General features: G+C 33.7%; 1 protein-coding gene across 2 annotated transcripts in view; it reads left to right on the top strand.

The window, feature by feature from the left end:
* Positions 1-16,804, top strand: part of SIDL (SIDL trafficking protein particle complex subunit 10) — a 248,066-nt gene that overhangs the window by 102,521 nt on the left and 128,741 nt on the right. For both annotated transcript variants that reach the window (XM_090411063.1, XM_090411072.1), the window contains exon 11: positions 15,815-15,906. In XM_090411063.1, coding sequence (XP_090267189.1) covers positions 15,815-15,906 — 92 coding nt within the window. The remainder of the gene's footprint in view (positions 1-15,814; positions 15,907-16,804) is intronic.

The raw sequence follows: 16,804 nt of genomic DNA, 5'->3' as shown, positions 1-16,804 counted from the left end.
GAAAGATTACTGTAAAAGGAATTGGTGATATAGATAAAGATCTTGATATTTGGAACAACTGTTTTGAAAGATTGTTAAATGAGATAAATAGTAATATAACAGTTTGCAAAAAAGTATTCAATAGGTATGCAATCAGGAGTACATATCAATACTTAAAATAGAAAAAAGCCATCAGAAACTTGAAATGTAAGAAGAACATAGTAGTAACAGCTAGTCTAATCGATTCTTGTCTAAACATGCTCAGATATGGAGGAATAAAAATTTTAAGGTTATTGCATTGCCTAATTCAGAAGACTTAGGCAAAAAATCAAATTCCTGATCATTGGAGCAGAATACTCATATCCATCTGTAAAAAGTAAATGAAACATTGTAAGAATTAAGAAGAATTTGCTTATAGAGTACTCAGGTAAATTTATGCTAGTAGACTTGAGAAGGGACTAAGAAAATTTGTGAAAGAGAAATATGAGGAAGAATAACCTGGATTCAGGCCAAATAGGGATTCATCTGGATCAGATTTTTCCTCTAAGACAAATAATTGAGAAACCTTGGGAATATAGTAAATATGTCTAGTAAAATTTTTTAAATGGAAATGATGTATTATAAAGTGTCAAGAGAAAAACAGTTCAGAACACTACAATGATATTACGTATGGACAGACTTATGTGTTCGTCGAACATGTTGTTTATTATTTTAACGGTATAATAGAACACAGAAACTAAGTAAATAATTAATTTATTAACTTGATGCTGATATTTCGCTGGTATTATAACCAGCATCTTCAGAGCACAAAAACACTATTTGTCACAATACGCAAGACTAAAACAACATGGTGTACTTAAAATTGTAGCAGCAATACAAAGACTAGAGTCCTGATTTTGGCGCCCTCTATCTGAAAAAAAATAAAATAAAATAAAAAAAATATTAAAAAAAAATCATATATTACTAGAATCCTAGAAAAGTGCTAGTTTTTTCTTAATATGACTGTCTCCCAGATCTTCGGTAAGTTAATACAGCCATATTTGTTGAGATTTGGAGTATGTTTTAGGGCTTCTGTCGCCTCTAAGAACAATCTCTCTGATTTATATGGGTTTCTGTGTAGTACTTTTGTGTTTTTCCAGTTGATCCTGTGTGCAGGGGTATCCAGAGCATGGTCTGCTAGGCCCGACTTCCCATAATGATATTTCCGGACGTATCGTTTATGTTCGCTGATGCGGATATTCACAGTTCTTCCTGTTTGACCGTAGTAGGCTTGATTGCATGAGCAGGGTACTTGGTAGACTCCTGGATGTGATAAAGGAGGAATGCTGTCCTTGGGTGAGCGGATGAGGGTGGCTAATTTGCTATATGGTCTGAATGTAGTGCGTAGTTTATGTTTATTGAGAATTCTTGAGATCTTTTCGGATGTGCCTTTAATGTAGGGGATGGTGACTGTTTTGTTGTAGTTCTCTGTGGTGGATGGTGGGAGGGGTTTCTTGGGAGTGTTTAGTATTTTGTTTATTTTTTGTGGATTGTAGCCGTTGGCCAAGAAGGTGTGGCGTAAGTGAGTGAGTTCAGCAGTAAGAGCCTTGTCATTTGAACAGATTGCTCTCGCTCTATGGGTTAGCGTTTTTAATATGCCATATTGTTGAGAAGGATGATGGTGTGATTGTTTGTGTAAGTATCTGCCTGTATGTGTGGGTTTTCTGAAAACTGAAAATTCTAAGGAACCATCTGGGAGACGTGTGATGAGTGTATCCAGTAAGGGCAGACAGTTGTTGGCTTCCAGTTCCATAGTAAAGTGGATTTTTGGATGTTGGCTATTTAAATGTGCTAAGAATGTTTTCAATGTCTCAGGGCCATGTGGCCAAATAGCAAGCACATCATCAACATAGCGTAGCCAAAGTGTTGGTTTGAGAGTGGCTGTATTGATTGCTTGTTTTTCCAGGTGTTCTATGTAAAAGTTGGCTAGGGGGGGAGAAAGGGGGGAGCCCATGGCTGTCCCATCAATTTGTTTGTATATTTTCCCTTTCCATGTGAAATATCCTGCATGTATTGTGAATTTGAATAGTTCAAATATATCAGGGGGGAAGTGAGACTTCAGTAGATTGAGGGTTTCTATTAGTGGTACATTTGTGAATAGTGAAGTGATGTCAAAGCTTACTATTAAGTCTGAGCTTTTTAGGGTGAGGTGTTGTAAGATGCTTTTTAGGTGTGCTGAATTTTTGATAAAGGAGGGAGAATTGTTAGTGAGAGTGGCTAGTAGCTTCGCTAAATGTCTAGCCAGTTTGTATGTGGGACTGTTTATACTGTCCACAATTGGGCGTAGGGGTGTGCCTGGTTTGTGAATTTTTGGTGACCCATATATCCTCGGTGTTTTAACATGGAAGGGTTTGAGTTTGTTAACTGTGTCTTTGGGCCAGGAAGTGACTTTTTTTAATAATTTTCGGGCCTTATTCTTTTGTGTGTTGGTGGGATTGCGATCTATAATTTTGTATGTTGACTGATCTTGTAATAGTGTGTGCATTTTGTTTTCATATTCAGTTGTGTCCATCACCACGGTTGCATTTCCTTTGTCTGCTTTTGTTATGGTAATCTGGCTGTTGTTGTGTAGTTCTTTTATAGCAATGAATTCCTTATGTGGGATATTATTTTTTGGAGGCTTGGACTTGATTAGGATGTTGGCCACATCTAAACGTATGTTGTTAGCTATTGTTGGAGGCAGGTCGTAAATTCCTCGTTCGATGGACGCCATTATTTCGGCTTTTGGAACTTGTTTGGGAGTTATGGCAAAGTTGTGCCCTCGACTTAAAGCAGTCGTGGCTTCTTTGCTTAAGGTGAGTGACGATAGATTCACGACGACGAGGTCTTGTTGTAATTGCGGTCGTTGTATGGTGTTCCGTTGTTGTAGATTTTCGAACTTCTTTTGGTGCCGGTTTTTGACTCTGTCGAATTCTTTTTTTGCCGTTGCGTCGGTGATGTTCTCTAAGATCTGCCAAAGTTCCGTATTTAGAATATTATGCAGTGATTCTCCCACCAACACACAAAAGAATAAGGCCCGAAAATTATTAAAAAAAGTCACTTTCTGGCCCAAAGACACAGTTAACAAACTCAAACCCTTCCATGTTAAAACACCGAGGATATATGGGTCACCAAAAATTCACAAACCAGGCACACCCCTACGCCCAATTGTGGACAGAATAAATAGTCCCACATACAAACTGGCTAGACATTTAGCGAAGCTACTAGCCACTCTCACTAACAATTCTCCCTTCTTTATCAAAAATTCAGCACACCTAAAAAGCATCTTACAACACCTCACCCTAAAAAGCTCAGACTTAATAGTAAGCTTTGACATCACTTCACTATTCACAAATGTACCACTAATAGAAACCCTCAATCTACTGAAGTCTCACTTCCCCCCTGATATATTTGAACTATTCAAATTCACAATACATGCAGGATATTTCACATGGAAAGGGAAAATATACAAACAAATTGATGGGACAGCCATGGGCTCCCCCCTTTCTCCCCTCCTAGCCAACTTTTACATAGAACACCTGGAAAAACAAGCAATCAATACAGCCACTCTCAAACCAACACTTTGGCTACGCTATGTTGATGATGTGATTGCTATTTGGCCACATGGTCCTGAGACATTGAAAACATTCTTAGCACATTTAAATAGCCAACATCCAAAAATCCACTTTACTATGGAACTGGAAGCCAACAACTGTCTGCCCTTCCTGGATACACTCATCACACGTCTCCCAGATGGTTCCTTAGAATTTTCAGTTTTCAGAAAACCCACACATACAGGCAGATACTTACACAAACAATCACACCATCATCCTTCTCAACAATATGGCATATTAAAAACGCTAACCCATAGAGCGAGAGCAATCTGTTCAAATGACAAGGCTCTTACTGCTGAACTCACTCACTTACGCCACACCTTCTTGGCCAACGGCTACAATCCACAAAAAATAAACAAAATACTAAACACTCCCAAGAAACCCCTCCCACCATCCACCACAGAGAACTACAACAAAACAGTCACCATCCCCTACATTAAAGGCACATCCGAAAAGATCTCAAGAATTCTCAATAAACATAAACTACGCACTACATTCAGACCATATAGCAAATTAGCCACCCTCATCCGCTCACCCAAGGACAGCATTCCTCCTTTATCACATCCAGGAGTCTACCAAGTACCCTGCTCATGCAATCAAGCCTACTACGGTCAAACAGGAAGAACTGTGAATATCCGCATCAGCGAACATAAACGATACGTCCGGAAATATCATTGTGGGAAGTCGGGCCTAGCAGACCATGCTCTGGATACCCCTGCACACAGGATCAACTGGAAAAACACAAAAGTACTACACAGAAACCCATATAAATCAGAGAGATTGTTCTTAGAGGCGACAGAAGCCCTAAAACATACTCCAAATCTCAACAAATATGGCTGTATTAACTTGCCGAAGATCTGGGAGACAGTCATATTAAGAAAAAACTAGCACTTTTCTAGGACTCTAGTAATATATGATTTATTTTTTTTTTTTTCAGATAGAGGGCGCCAAAATCAGGACTCTAGTCTTTGTATTGCTGCTACAATTTTAAGTACACCATGTTGTTTTAGTCTTGCGTATTGTGACAAATAGTGTTTTTGTGCTCTGAAGATGCTGGTTATAATACCAGCGAAATATCAGCATCAAGTTAATAAATTAATTATTTACTTAGTTTCTGTGTTCTATTATACCGTTAAAATAATAAACAACAAGATATTACGTAATTTGACAATATAGCCAGTAGCTTAGTTCATGGCTGACAATCTATGTAAAAATTTTTGTTTGCAAAATCATTTCACAAGATTTAAAGTTGTTTGTTCATATAATCTTTCTAACTTTGTCATAAAGTATTACAAAATTTGCTGATGTTTCAAGAATTATGCTAATTTCACTTGAGAAAGAATGCATTCTTGCACAGGATTGACAGAAAGCTGCACAACCCATTATAACAGCTGACATGAAGTACTGAGTTGAAAGTTTGAACGAATATATGTATCTTTTATTATCATCATTATTATTATTAGAGAAGAGAATAAAAAGTAAGGAATGGAATATAGATACCAACAGATTTATCTAACAGATTTTCAGTGATGACCCAGAAGATATAAATTTAAAAGAAGGCTTCTCAATATTGTTTTAAATGATAAACTCTAAACATGTTTTTGGAGAAAGTTTATTTCCTTTAATTCTTGAACTACTATTACTATCCATATGCAGATGTGATAGCACAAAATTTAAATTAGAAATACAATGTTATAACTGTTTTAAGAGACAAAATTGTACTTTTTTTTTATATTGTTCCTTGTGATGTTTTGCACATTTCAAGACAAAGTACAGTTGCATAATACTGGAGACCTAAATAGAAATAGTTCATCAATACAAAATTTGTTTAGACAAGCTATACACTCAACAGACTTCTATGGCTAATTTGTTCTTTATGAATATTTTCTGAAACAATGCAACTTATGGTATGACTTTCATGCTAAAGTCTTCTGAGATAGAACAAGTTCTTTTTTGCTTCAAGTTAAGAAAAAAAAGAATGTTTTTGGAAGGGATGCTATTTTTGAGTTCTCATTTGAACTAGTTGTATGTACACGAATGTATTTATAAGCTTGAATTCATTTGTATGCTTTGAAATAATTAGCAAAGGGTTTTTGTTTTGTTTGTTTGTTAAACTTAATTTTTTAGAGTTTATATTGTAATATTCATTGTAGTATTCATAATTATTGAATTAAATTTAATGCACTCTCATAGACACAAATTATCTTTATAGTCTAAGAAAATTGTTTCTATGAGTGACAAAATGTCTTATTTTTTAGTTAAAATTTGTAGATAAATGAATATATTTGTATACTTTTTTATATTAATTAAACAAATAATTCTTTTTATATACTTTTCCTGTGTGATTTCTGAGATAAGTAAATTAATGAATTTTGACTGAGATTCAAGGGGAAACTGATATTCTTTTTTAGGTAAATAATTTTAAATACTGGAAAGAAAAATTTTTGTGGTACAAACATTAGTTGCATAAAAACATTTTGCATTATACTTTTTCTTTTTATATAGTCATATACATTGCTAGTATGTTAATTTATTGCTGTTTTTTTTTTTTAATTAAAATTCAAAAGCTACACGTTTCTATATTCTTTTTGGATATGTTCTTAACAGAAAACAAAATACTACCACATTATTTATGGCAGCTGATCAGTTTTTGTTATCTAGGATTCTGATTCTTTGATGATGCTGGGTAGAAAGCCAGCAAAACATTCATGAGCTTAATAAATATATTTTTTCCTCTTGGTATTAGTTATACTGTAAGCACTGTTATGAATCATATTGAGTTTTTTCCCTGAGAAAGTCCTTTGTAACTAGATAGTAATTCTAATGTGTATTGTAACCTGTTTTTGCATGAACTTTGAAATGTAATATACCACTGTAATCATTAAATTCTTAAATTGATACTTAAAACTTAAAATGTAGAAGCAAACATTTTGCTTCCTCATATTAGCATTACTTAGGTATGTGAAGAGAAAGAAACACAAAATTGTAATGATCTAGAGAACAAAAACACACCTCGATATCAGACATGTGCCAAGCATTAGGGGTACACCACATATTCATTTAAGTATTAGACTTATTTATCATATTTTGCAAATATTTTTAGCTCCAGCCAAATCAATAAAAAGATTTAGTATTTGGCTAGCCGAAACAGAAAAGTTCATTATATGTTATATTTATAACAAATGTAAGTAATTGGATAAATGTTTCCCCTTGAATGCCTACATACAATACATAAGCTCATTGTGTTTGCTATAGATGCTTAATTTGATGTAGTCTGTTTTTATTTTAGTTTACATTATGTATTCTTAAAATTTTGCTTTAAAAAAAAAAAACCCTGCAGTTTTGCCCATAAATAATAAGAAGGCTATATATGGAACTTTTATGATTTATATGAAGATTCAAAAATTGAAAAATGTAAAATATCCAGACAGCAGATATCTTGATAGTACAGGGGAAAAACATACATGCAAATTATTCATGATTAATTATGTAAAACATAAGCTTAGTGATGAATTTATAAAACAAAACAGTGAAAACTGAAGTATCAAACCAGAATGCATGAACAAGTAAGCAATCAGAATCGAAAGTAAATGCATCAAAACAACAAACATTATTTTAGATTATAATGACAATTATAATGGAGTCTCAGAGGCAAACTCTGAAGGAGACATTGATTGATTGATTCAGCTAGGGAGGTATGTGGTGAAGTTGTCTGCAAGAATAGTAAAATAGGAGCACCATGGTGTACACAAGATGTTAAAGAAGCAGTCCTGGACAAGAAAACAGCATACCAAAAGTTCCTAGCAAACAAGTTGGCAGATGCCCTAAAAGAGTACAGAGAATAATGTAAGAGAGCTAAGCTGTGTGGAAAAATAGCTGGTGAGTTAATTCTCACTAAAGTCATGGGAAGACTGGTAAATATCAAGAAGCTGACAAAATGTTCCAGGGGCTATTGAAAAAGCTTAGAAATGGAGGAAGGAGCACTATAAAAGTAATCAAAGATGATAACGGTAACATGAAAACCGAAAATAAGAATATCCTAGATGACTGGAGTAATTACTTTGAAAGACTGTTAAACGAAACAAGCAGTGACAGAACTATACTAGAAAATTTATTGGAGGAATGCAAATAGGAGTACATTGAGGTAAAAAAAGCCACCAAAAACATGAAATGTGGAAAGACAGCTGGAGTAGATGATATTCAACCAGAAATGCTTAAATATGAAAAATAAAAGTTTTGCAGTGACTACACTGCATAACAGGTATCCTCTTTTAAATATCTTGGAAGTCTTATCACAGAAGATGGAAGAAACCAATCAGATATTAAAGCACGAATAATCCTAGCCAAAAAAGCATTCTATAACAGAAGAAACATTTTTACCAGTAAAGGACTTAGCATCCAGCTCAAAAAAAGGCTAGTGAAAACATACATATGGAGCATTGCATTATATGGTTGTGAGGCCTGGACTCTAACAAAACAAGACACGAAAAAGTTGGAGGCATTTGAAATTTGGTGCTGGAGAAAGATGATGAAAATTAGTTGGACAGAAAAGAAAAGTAATGAAGAAGTTCTGAATATAGTTCATGAAGAGCTGTCATTAATGAAACACATCAATAAAAGAAGAAAAAGCCTAATTAGACACCATTTGAGGCGTGGGGGACTGATTACAGAAATAATGGAGGGAACTGTAGAAGGAAAGAGGCCATGAGGCAGACCAAGAATTTCATATATAAATAACATAATGATGCTAACTGGCACTAAGAGTTATGAAGAGATAAAAAGGAAGTCGCAAGACAGGATGTTGTGATGTGCTGCTATATTTACCAATTTTCAGATTGATGCACCAAAGAAGAGACACTGCATAATTCAGAAAGCTTGGTCAGAAGGCAGAATTCCCAATGATTAGAGTAGAGCTCTCATAGTTCCTATCTATAAAAAAGGGAATAAAGTTTAACAGTTTTTATTATTCACATCACGTATACAAATTATGCATATTATACTATTCAACTTGTATAATTATGACAATATTTCACAATACAGTTCAATGCACAGTACAATGTTACAAAATAAAATTCAAGTATTACTATCATATTCTGTTGGTACTAACACTTATTTTGGCTATTATTTTATTATGGTTAATAAAAAATTTTTCTGATATATGCAAGTAGAATATAATATATTTCGACTGGTTTCATAGTTATGATAAGTAACTGGTTTAGAGTAATGTAAGTTAGTTAATGCAAATATGTGTAACCAAGGGCCATACTGGTTACTAGAAAGTAATTAGCTCTGAGAGTCCGGAGACCGCATTTGAGAGGGCTCCGTTACCAGTACATGTTGATATTTTAATATCTAATTGAATGAACCAATTTGTAAATCAATATCTTAATTGGTTATGATATATGAGTTATAATGATCTCTTATACCATACGTTTAAAATAATTGTCAACATTCTTTAATCCATAAGAGGTTTCCCAATCTTTTTCTGAATACATATTCTGAGGTTATAGATTTAATTTCATTCGGAAGTTTATTATAGCTACTCGTCGCAATGTACTCGAAAGATTTATGAAAAATTTCTTTGTTAGCCTTAGGTACTTCCAGCGTGTTTCGACCGCAGCGCAATCCATAGTCTACATTATATACCAAGAAACTTTCAGTGTTTCTTTTTATATATAACAGACAACCATAGAGATATAGTTTCTGAAATGGTAGAATATTATGAACAATATACAGATCATTGGTTGAGTATGCGAAGTCGGTAGGAGTTATGGCTCTAATTATTCTGTTTTGTATTCTTATTAATGGAAGCAGATTGTTATAATAGTCAGAATATATCATGTTAAAAAATTTACAAATTTTTTAACATAATATATTCTGCTAATTATGAACCTAAACTTATTTGTTAAGAAAGTGGTGTGGGAGTTCCACTTCAAATTGTTATCGATATGGAGACTCAAATACCTGACGGTTTTTGTTTTTTTTTGATTAAGCTAATTTACAATTTAGAGTATCACTACATTTCCTTTCATGCCATTTTATAGTTATACTGTAATCTAATGTTGAATGTGAAAATTACAGGAATTTTTTTTCTACTAAGTATTCCAGGTAAGATTTATGCAGACATAGTTGAAAAGGAGTTGAGAATGATTGTGGAAGAGAAACTTGGAGAAGAATGGGTTCAGTCCAAATAGAGGTTGTCAGGATCAGATTCTCACTTTATGACAAATAGTTGAGAAATCATGAGAATATGACAAGGATCTGTACTTAAGTTTTGTAGATCTGGAAAAGGAATATGACAAGATGCCCAGGGAAAAGCTTTTCAAAACACTCAGTTATATGGGGTAAATGGAAAATTATATAGGACAATATATATAGTCTATATATAAGTTGTAAGTCAGTAGTTAGAATTTAAGGAAAAAGAGGAAGATAGTTTGAAGTAACATCAGGTGTAAGACAAGCATCTGATGTTACCTCACAGGTGCTTGTCTACTCTTGATCTCCACTCTTATTCATCATCTATATTGATCACATTATGAAACAAAGTGGCATTAGGCCTGATAATAGAAGACAACATGTCACGCTGCATTCTTTGCTTTATGCAGATAATGTTGTACTCCTAAACACATCTAGTGCAAGGATTCTCTGACTAAACCAGGATTTTCTAACTAAATCAAGACCAAAACTATGTAAATAGGCAGGAACATAGAAAACGTCATCTGCATTCTGAATAGAGATCCTATAGAACAAATATTTCAGCTGTTTAGGCAGTTTTTAGTGAAGATGGCAAGTTAAATCTGGAAATAGACAACAGAATAAGCAAAGTTGGTGTGGTATGTAGCCAGCTGAATAAATTTATATGGAATAAGAGAGAAATTGGCCAAAACACCAAACTAGCAGTATACAAGACAGTGTTTTAACCAGTTTTGAGTTATGGATATGAGAGTTGGGTTAAAAATAAAGCACTTGAATTATTAAAAACAAAGATATTAGAAAGGAACTTTACATTGTTTGCATTGAAGAATATGTCAGCAGAGCTAAGGTGGTATGGCCTTAGAATTTCAACTTAAATGGAACAGGTGAGGAAAGGTTAGCAAAACAGGTGTTTGATGCCAAGATGGTAGGAAAAAAAGACTCAGGGTAAAAGACCAATGTCTAGGTGGATTGATTCAGTCAGAAGTGCCTTAAAAGCATGAAATCTTAGCTATGACAATATTGGAGTGCTCACAAGTAATAGACTTATTTGGAGGAAAATTGTTGAAAGGGGATTAATAATAATGCAAATTTAATCATGAGTGCTGTCATAGTAAATTGAACATACACCTTGAACATACATATCAGGAAATTGATGATGATGACGACAAATATGAGATGAAAAACATTTCACGCATTTACAATATAATGATTCAAGACAATGGCCAGTATTCTTAAGGGTGTAATGATGCTGAAATTGTAAATGTTCTATGTTTTATTCACACATCGTAGTTAGAATAATGGACTTGAATAAAGCACAGTTATCAATGTCAAATATTTAATAGTAGTGTGTAGAAAAACATTAGGACATTTTACCCATTCATCTGTTGCATGCTTGAAATTAAAAGATATTCAAAAAGAATTAAATGTGAGCCACATAAAATTAGTTCAAGAACAACATTAAGCTCAAATCTTTAATGGAATATTTCAAGGAAATTACCAAAATCGTGAGTTTAAATGAATGTTGCTTCTATATCAGAAATGCTCCCATCTATTCAGACTCTGAAAACATATATTCATCTAAAGATGAAGATGACACTTTTTTTCAGAGTAGGAATGATAAAAAGAATTATCTGTGAAGAAGTTTAACAGAACCTTTGATACTTTATTTAAAAATAAATATTATATTACTGAAATCCAAATAGCTTCAATCCGGCATAGTTGATTTTCAAAACTTTTGAATAAAAGAACAAAAGTTTTGAAAATTTACCAGAAAGCTTAGAATATAAAGAATATAACCTTCGGTATCTAAATTGCCTTAGTGTGCACTACTTAAAACATACACCCTCTTCTCAGGAATCCACATGTTTGCTCTTTTATTAATGCTTAAATTAGGTTTCACTGGCCTGACAGCTATTTTGAATTGTTGGTTCTCATCAGAAATCTAGAGAGCAAAAACTCTGAATACCACAACAATCCTGTGTTGAAACTTAAATTCATCATAAGTGAAGTCTTGGTAGGTGCATAATCAAATTACTGAAATATAGAGCTGAAAGGTTTCAATTTGGTATAGGTAAGATTTTAAAATGGAGGATATTATGGATCTCATAAAGTATGGCTGGATCCATAATTTCCTCCATTTCTCATGCCCTTATCTAAAATATTAAATACTCTTGAAAGGGTAATTTTGCAAAAAAAATATGTTTTAAACCTGATATCTGTTATGTTAATAACAGATATCAGGTTTAAAAACATTTCATTTTCTTGACCAAAAAGCCCTGGAAGACTTTTATTGGGATTATATTGATCAAGTGCATATAATATACCAACTAGTTTCACCAACTAAGTCTGTTGGCATCTTCAGGGTACATAACTGATGTACGGCACTAAAAAGTAAAAAACTGTTACAAACTATAGTCAACCGATTTCAGAACGGCCAACAGACTTGGTTGGTGAAACTAGTTGGTATATTATATGCACTTGATCAATATAATCCCAATAAAAGTCTTTCCAGAGCTTTTTGGACAAGAAAATTAAATGTTTTTAACATGAATAGAATCCGTGGGGAAACCAAAAGAAAGGTACGCCGTTTTGAAATCGGTTGATTATAGTTTGTAACAGTTTTTTACTTTTTAGTGCCGTACATCAGTTATGTACTCTGAAGATGCCAACAGACTTAGTTGGTGAAACTAGTTGGTATATTATATTCACTTGATCAATATAATCCCAATAAAAGTCTTTCCAGAGCTTTTTGGTCAAGAAAATTAAACGTTTTTAACATGAATAGAATCCATGGGGAAACCAAAAGAAAGGTACGCCGTTTTGAAATCGGTTGATTGTAGTTTGTAGCAGTTTTTTACTTTTTAGTGCCATACATCAGTTATGTACCCTGAAGATGCCAACAGACTTAGTTGGTGAAACTAGTTGGTATATTATATGCACTTGATCAGTATAATCCCAATAAAAGTCTTTCCAGATATCAGGTTTATGCCCACTCTAAATATTACAATTTTCTAAATCTCCTTTCTTTGGTAATTTTACTATTATCCCTATATTTCAGTCATTAAGGAATATCTCTTTTTCCCATATGTCTAGGAATAGTGGATGGAGCATATCTGTAATAATTGTCAGTTTTTAGAAGTGGCTTATCAAGTAGTGATACCATTATGTCCTACATCTTTTCATTTTTCATTTCTTTAATAGCTTTTGTATTTTGTATTTGTTACTGCTGTTATTTAAGATTTGACTGAAGTGCTGGTTCCATGTTTCCAATTGTTCTTCAGTACCATAATTTTTTTTTTCATTTAAATCCTTCAATGGGACATTCTTTTGCATATCTACTCCAGAAAATATTCTTGTAATATTGCATATCTCTACTGTTATGCTTGTCTGCAGCCTGTTATGCCCTTGATGGTTTTATGAACCATTGATATTTATCTTTAAGTTTGTTTTCTTCTTAGAGGAGATTGCTTGCACATAATTTCAGCTCTTTTTTTTCCCTTTCACTAGTCTCCAAGTTGCCATTTATCAATGGCAGCTTGGAGACTAGTGAAAGGGAAAATTACTACTGTGTCTGTTTTCCTTTGTTTTAAATTCCTTACAAATTTTAGTATTTTTAATTTAACAATATCAAATTTGTGCCTGTCTGTTATCCACAGGTGATTTTTTTATATACGTAATTTTAATAGATCCAGTTATTAGATGATGATCTGAGATCAATATCAGTATTTCTTTTATTTTGGACATCGAATAACATTTTTCTGTTTTTAGATGGCTGATGATGATGATATGATCTGTTTGATTCTGTGTGATTTACTATTTGGTGACACCCAAGTCGTATTTTCTTATGCTGCAAGATTGTGCCACCTATTACTAAGTTATATTTATCACACAGTTCCACCAATGATTCACCATTTACATTTCTTCCCCTCCCCCAAACCCAATATGTTCTTCATTCCCTCATTACTTGTAATAACTTAAAAATAACTTAAATTTAGAGGCTTGTTGGCTAATCCACTTAGTTTCTGTTCTGGTTTGTAAGGCTGCTACATTTCACAGCATCTTTTACACTCCACACAGTCCAATATCTGCACTATTTAATCCTTCATCTACATTCAGCATCACAATCCATCAACTACACACAGTGCTGTCTATCATCAGTAGTAGTATATATTTTGACTGTAAACTGTGTGTGTGTGTGTGTAGTTGGGCTGATTTTTCCTATTTGTGAGAGAAAAAATCCTCTACCTCTGTTGAGATTGGCTGACTTGCTCCATTTGAAAAGGCCTTAAGGTTCCTTTTTGATAAGAGTCATACTCAGGTTTTTTCCAATCAGAGGTAGTGCAATGTCTTTTCATTCTTCCATTTACACTGTGGAAGGCAAAAATTATGAGATAATTCGATGTGAATTTTTTCTAGTAAAATTTACTTTGTAACCAGCCAAGCAAAAAATTTCTACAATTATTTATAATTCAGATTATTTTAATATGGTGATACAACTGTTTTGCTACTTACATATGGAAAATATGACTTTTGCATCATTCGATTTATTTCTCAGTATCTCCATGAGGCTAACTCCCACTAATGTGGTCTAAATCATCTTATACCAGTGGATGCTAGCCTATGGTTTAGCTCTTGTTGACAAGATTGTGATCAAGATCTTTTTTGGAGAACATTTGCTCCAGAAGTAGATCAGTTCCTACTGCCTGCTAGCTAAGGCCACGGTTTAGCTTGGCTAGTTGCTACTGAAGAGGATCTGTCTACTTTGGCCAAACAGGCAGGACAGAAATGTCAGGATATTGAAACACAAAGACTATATCCAGTTTCACCAATACAGCCACTCTGGGCTTGCAGACCATACTCTGGATACCCACCACAGAATATGCTGGAGGAAAGCCACGTTATTACACAGCAGCAAATTTAAATACAAAAGATTGTTTATGGAATCATCCTCAGCTCTAAAAAACTTTCCAAACCTCAACAAATTTCAGTGCATGAGACTGCCCCAAATTTGGGGTGCTTGCATCTTGAGAACCTCAGCACAACAGCCATGACAACCCAATGTAGCCTGCTACGGGGTACCTTTAGGACTCTAGGAACAATCCTAAAAAAAAAAAAAAAAAAAAAAAAAATCCTAGTTTTCTCTCTTCTGCCTCATTTGCTCTTTGTAGTGCCTGCGTGCACATCTCAAATTTTTATGTTCCCATGAAGATGACTATGTGACATTGCCGAAATATAGGAAGTATTTATTAAAGTTTCTTTTAATTAATATTCCAGTGTACGTCATAAATTCATGGAATAATTTAATAGTTAATAGTTGCTGAAGAGGATCATGATTTGGCACTGTGTTTTTTGGCAGAATGACTGCTATTTTATATGATGAGGTTGTAATCCTTGTGGATCATTCATTGATGTTTAGATTAATCAAGTTTTTGGACTCTTTACCTTGATAAAGGTTGAAGATGGTCTGGGTAGTGACCCATAATGCATATCAACATGTCTGAAAGGAAATGTGCTGCATATGGGATATTAAAAAAATTTGATGTAAAGTCATTTACTGCTATATTCCAGATTATTTTATAATTAGGAATCTTTCATATTCCTAGTTGTAAGTCGACTTCATATGCAGACTTCATTTGCCTATGCTTGGGTAAAGGGTTGAAATGAATATAATTTATTTAGTATAATTTACCTATGAATGCCATCTTCATTGGCTACATTAAGTTTTCCTACATGATTTGGAATGGCAGAGTATTTCTGCCAAAACATGTCACATATGGTTAAATGTGTTCTTAGCTTAAAATATATCGGAAATTAGTTTAAGCCTTTTTTTTTTTTCTGTATTTTTTTCCAGGTTGAAGCCTTTTTTCAGTATTTATGTTTGTCACTAAACTTGGATTTTAGATTCATGCCTTAATTATATCTTAATAAGATATTTATATCTTAATAACATTATCATCAAAAAGAAATATGTACCTAGATGTGTATATATTTATTTTATTATATATTAGGAGTTATCAGAATTGACAGTTGTAACATTCAAACACATTGGCAGAATTAGAACTGCTCGTCTCATTGGAAAAGATTTAGCAGAACTTTATAGGTAAGTTTTTAAGTAATATTTTTTTGTGTATACAGAATCAACATGAATGAGCAAAACAATTTTAAAAATATATTTATAAAAAAAAAAAAATCTGAATAATTTTCAAAAAAGAAACATCATCAGAAGGTGAATTTCAAAAAGTTAGTTCACACTGGAGTTCACTGAATTCATTATTTATTTTACTTATTCTGATTCTCGTAGACAGGCTTATACGTTGGTTATGCATTACTAAATCACTTAAGGAATTGACAATGTAGATACAAATATAAATTAAATTACACGTTAATAAATATTTCCGATATTTCGGCAACGTCATATTGCCATCTTCAAAAGGAACTTACAAAAAAGGCACATGCACGTAGGCACTACAACACAGTAACTGATAATGAAGTGATGAAGCTATTGTTCTCCTAAAAGTCCTGATGGTGCCCCCAAAACGGGCTAAGTAGGTGTTCTTGGCCGTTGGGCTGAAGGTCTGCTGATGCAAGCCTCCCAAATTTCGGGCAGTCTCATACAACCAAATTTGTTGAGGTTTGGAGAGTTTTTTAGGGCTGAGGCTGATTCCATAAATAGTCTTTCGAATTTGTATTTGCTACGATGTATTACTGTAGCTTTCTTCCACTGTATTCTGTGGCGTGTATCCAGAGCATGGTCTGCAAGACCAGAATGGCTGTACTTGTGAAAACGGATGTAGTCCTTGTGTTCCGAAATTCTTGATATTCGCTGTCTTGCCTGTTTGGCCAAAGTAAGACAGTTTACTGCAAGGGACCTGGTATACACCAAGTAGGTCTAGGGGAAGTGGTTGGTCTTTAGTGGAGCAGATAAGGAATGCCAATTTTCTGTATGGTCTGTAACAGGAGGTCAAGTCATGTTTTTTTTTTTTTTTTTGGATTTTGGT

This window comes from Typopeltis vanoorti, chromosome 2 (assembly GCF_054136105.1).
Source record: "Typopeltis vanoorti isolate ZY-2024b chromosome 2, IOZ_Tvanoo_1.0, whole genome shotgun sequence".
Taxonomy (NCBI): domain Eukaryota; kingdom Metazoa; phylum Arthropoda; class Arachnida; order Uropygi; family Thelyphonidae; genus Typopeltis; species Typopeltis vanoorti.
Note: the sequence above shows the minus strand (reverse complement) of the source record. Positions and strands in the feature narration are given on the sequence as shown.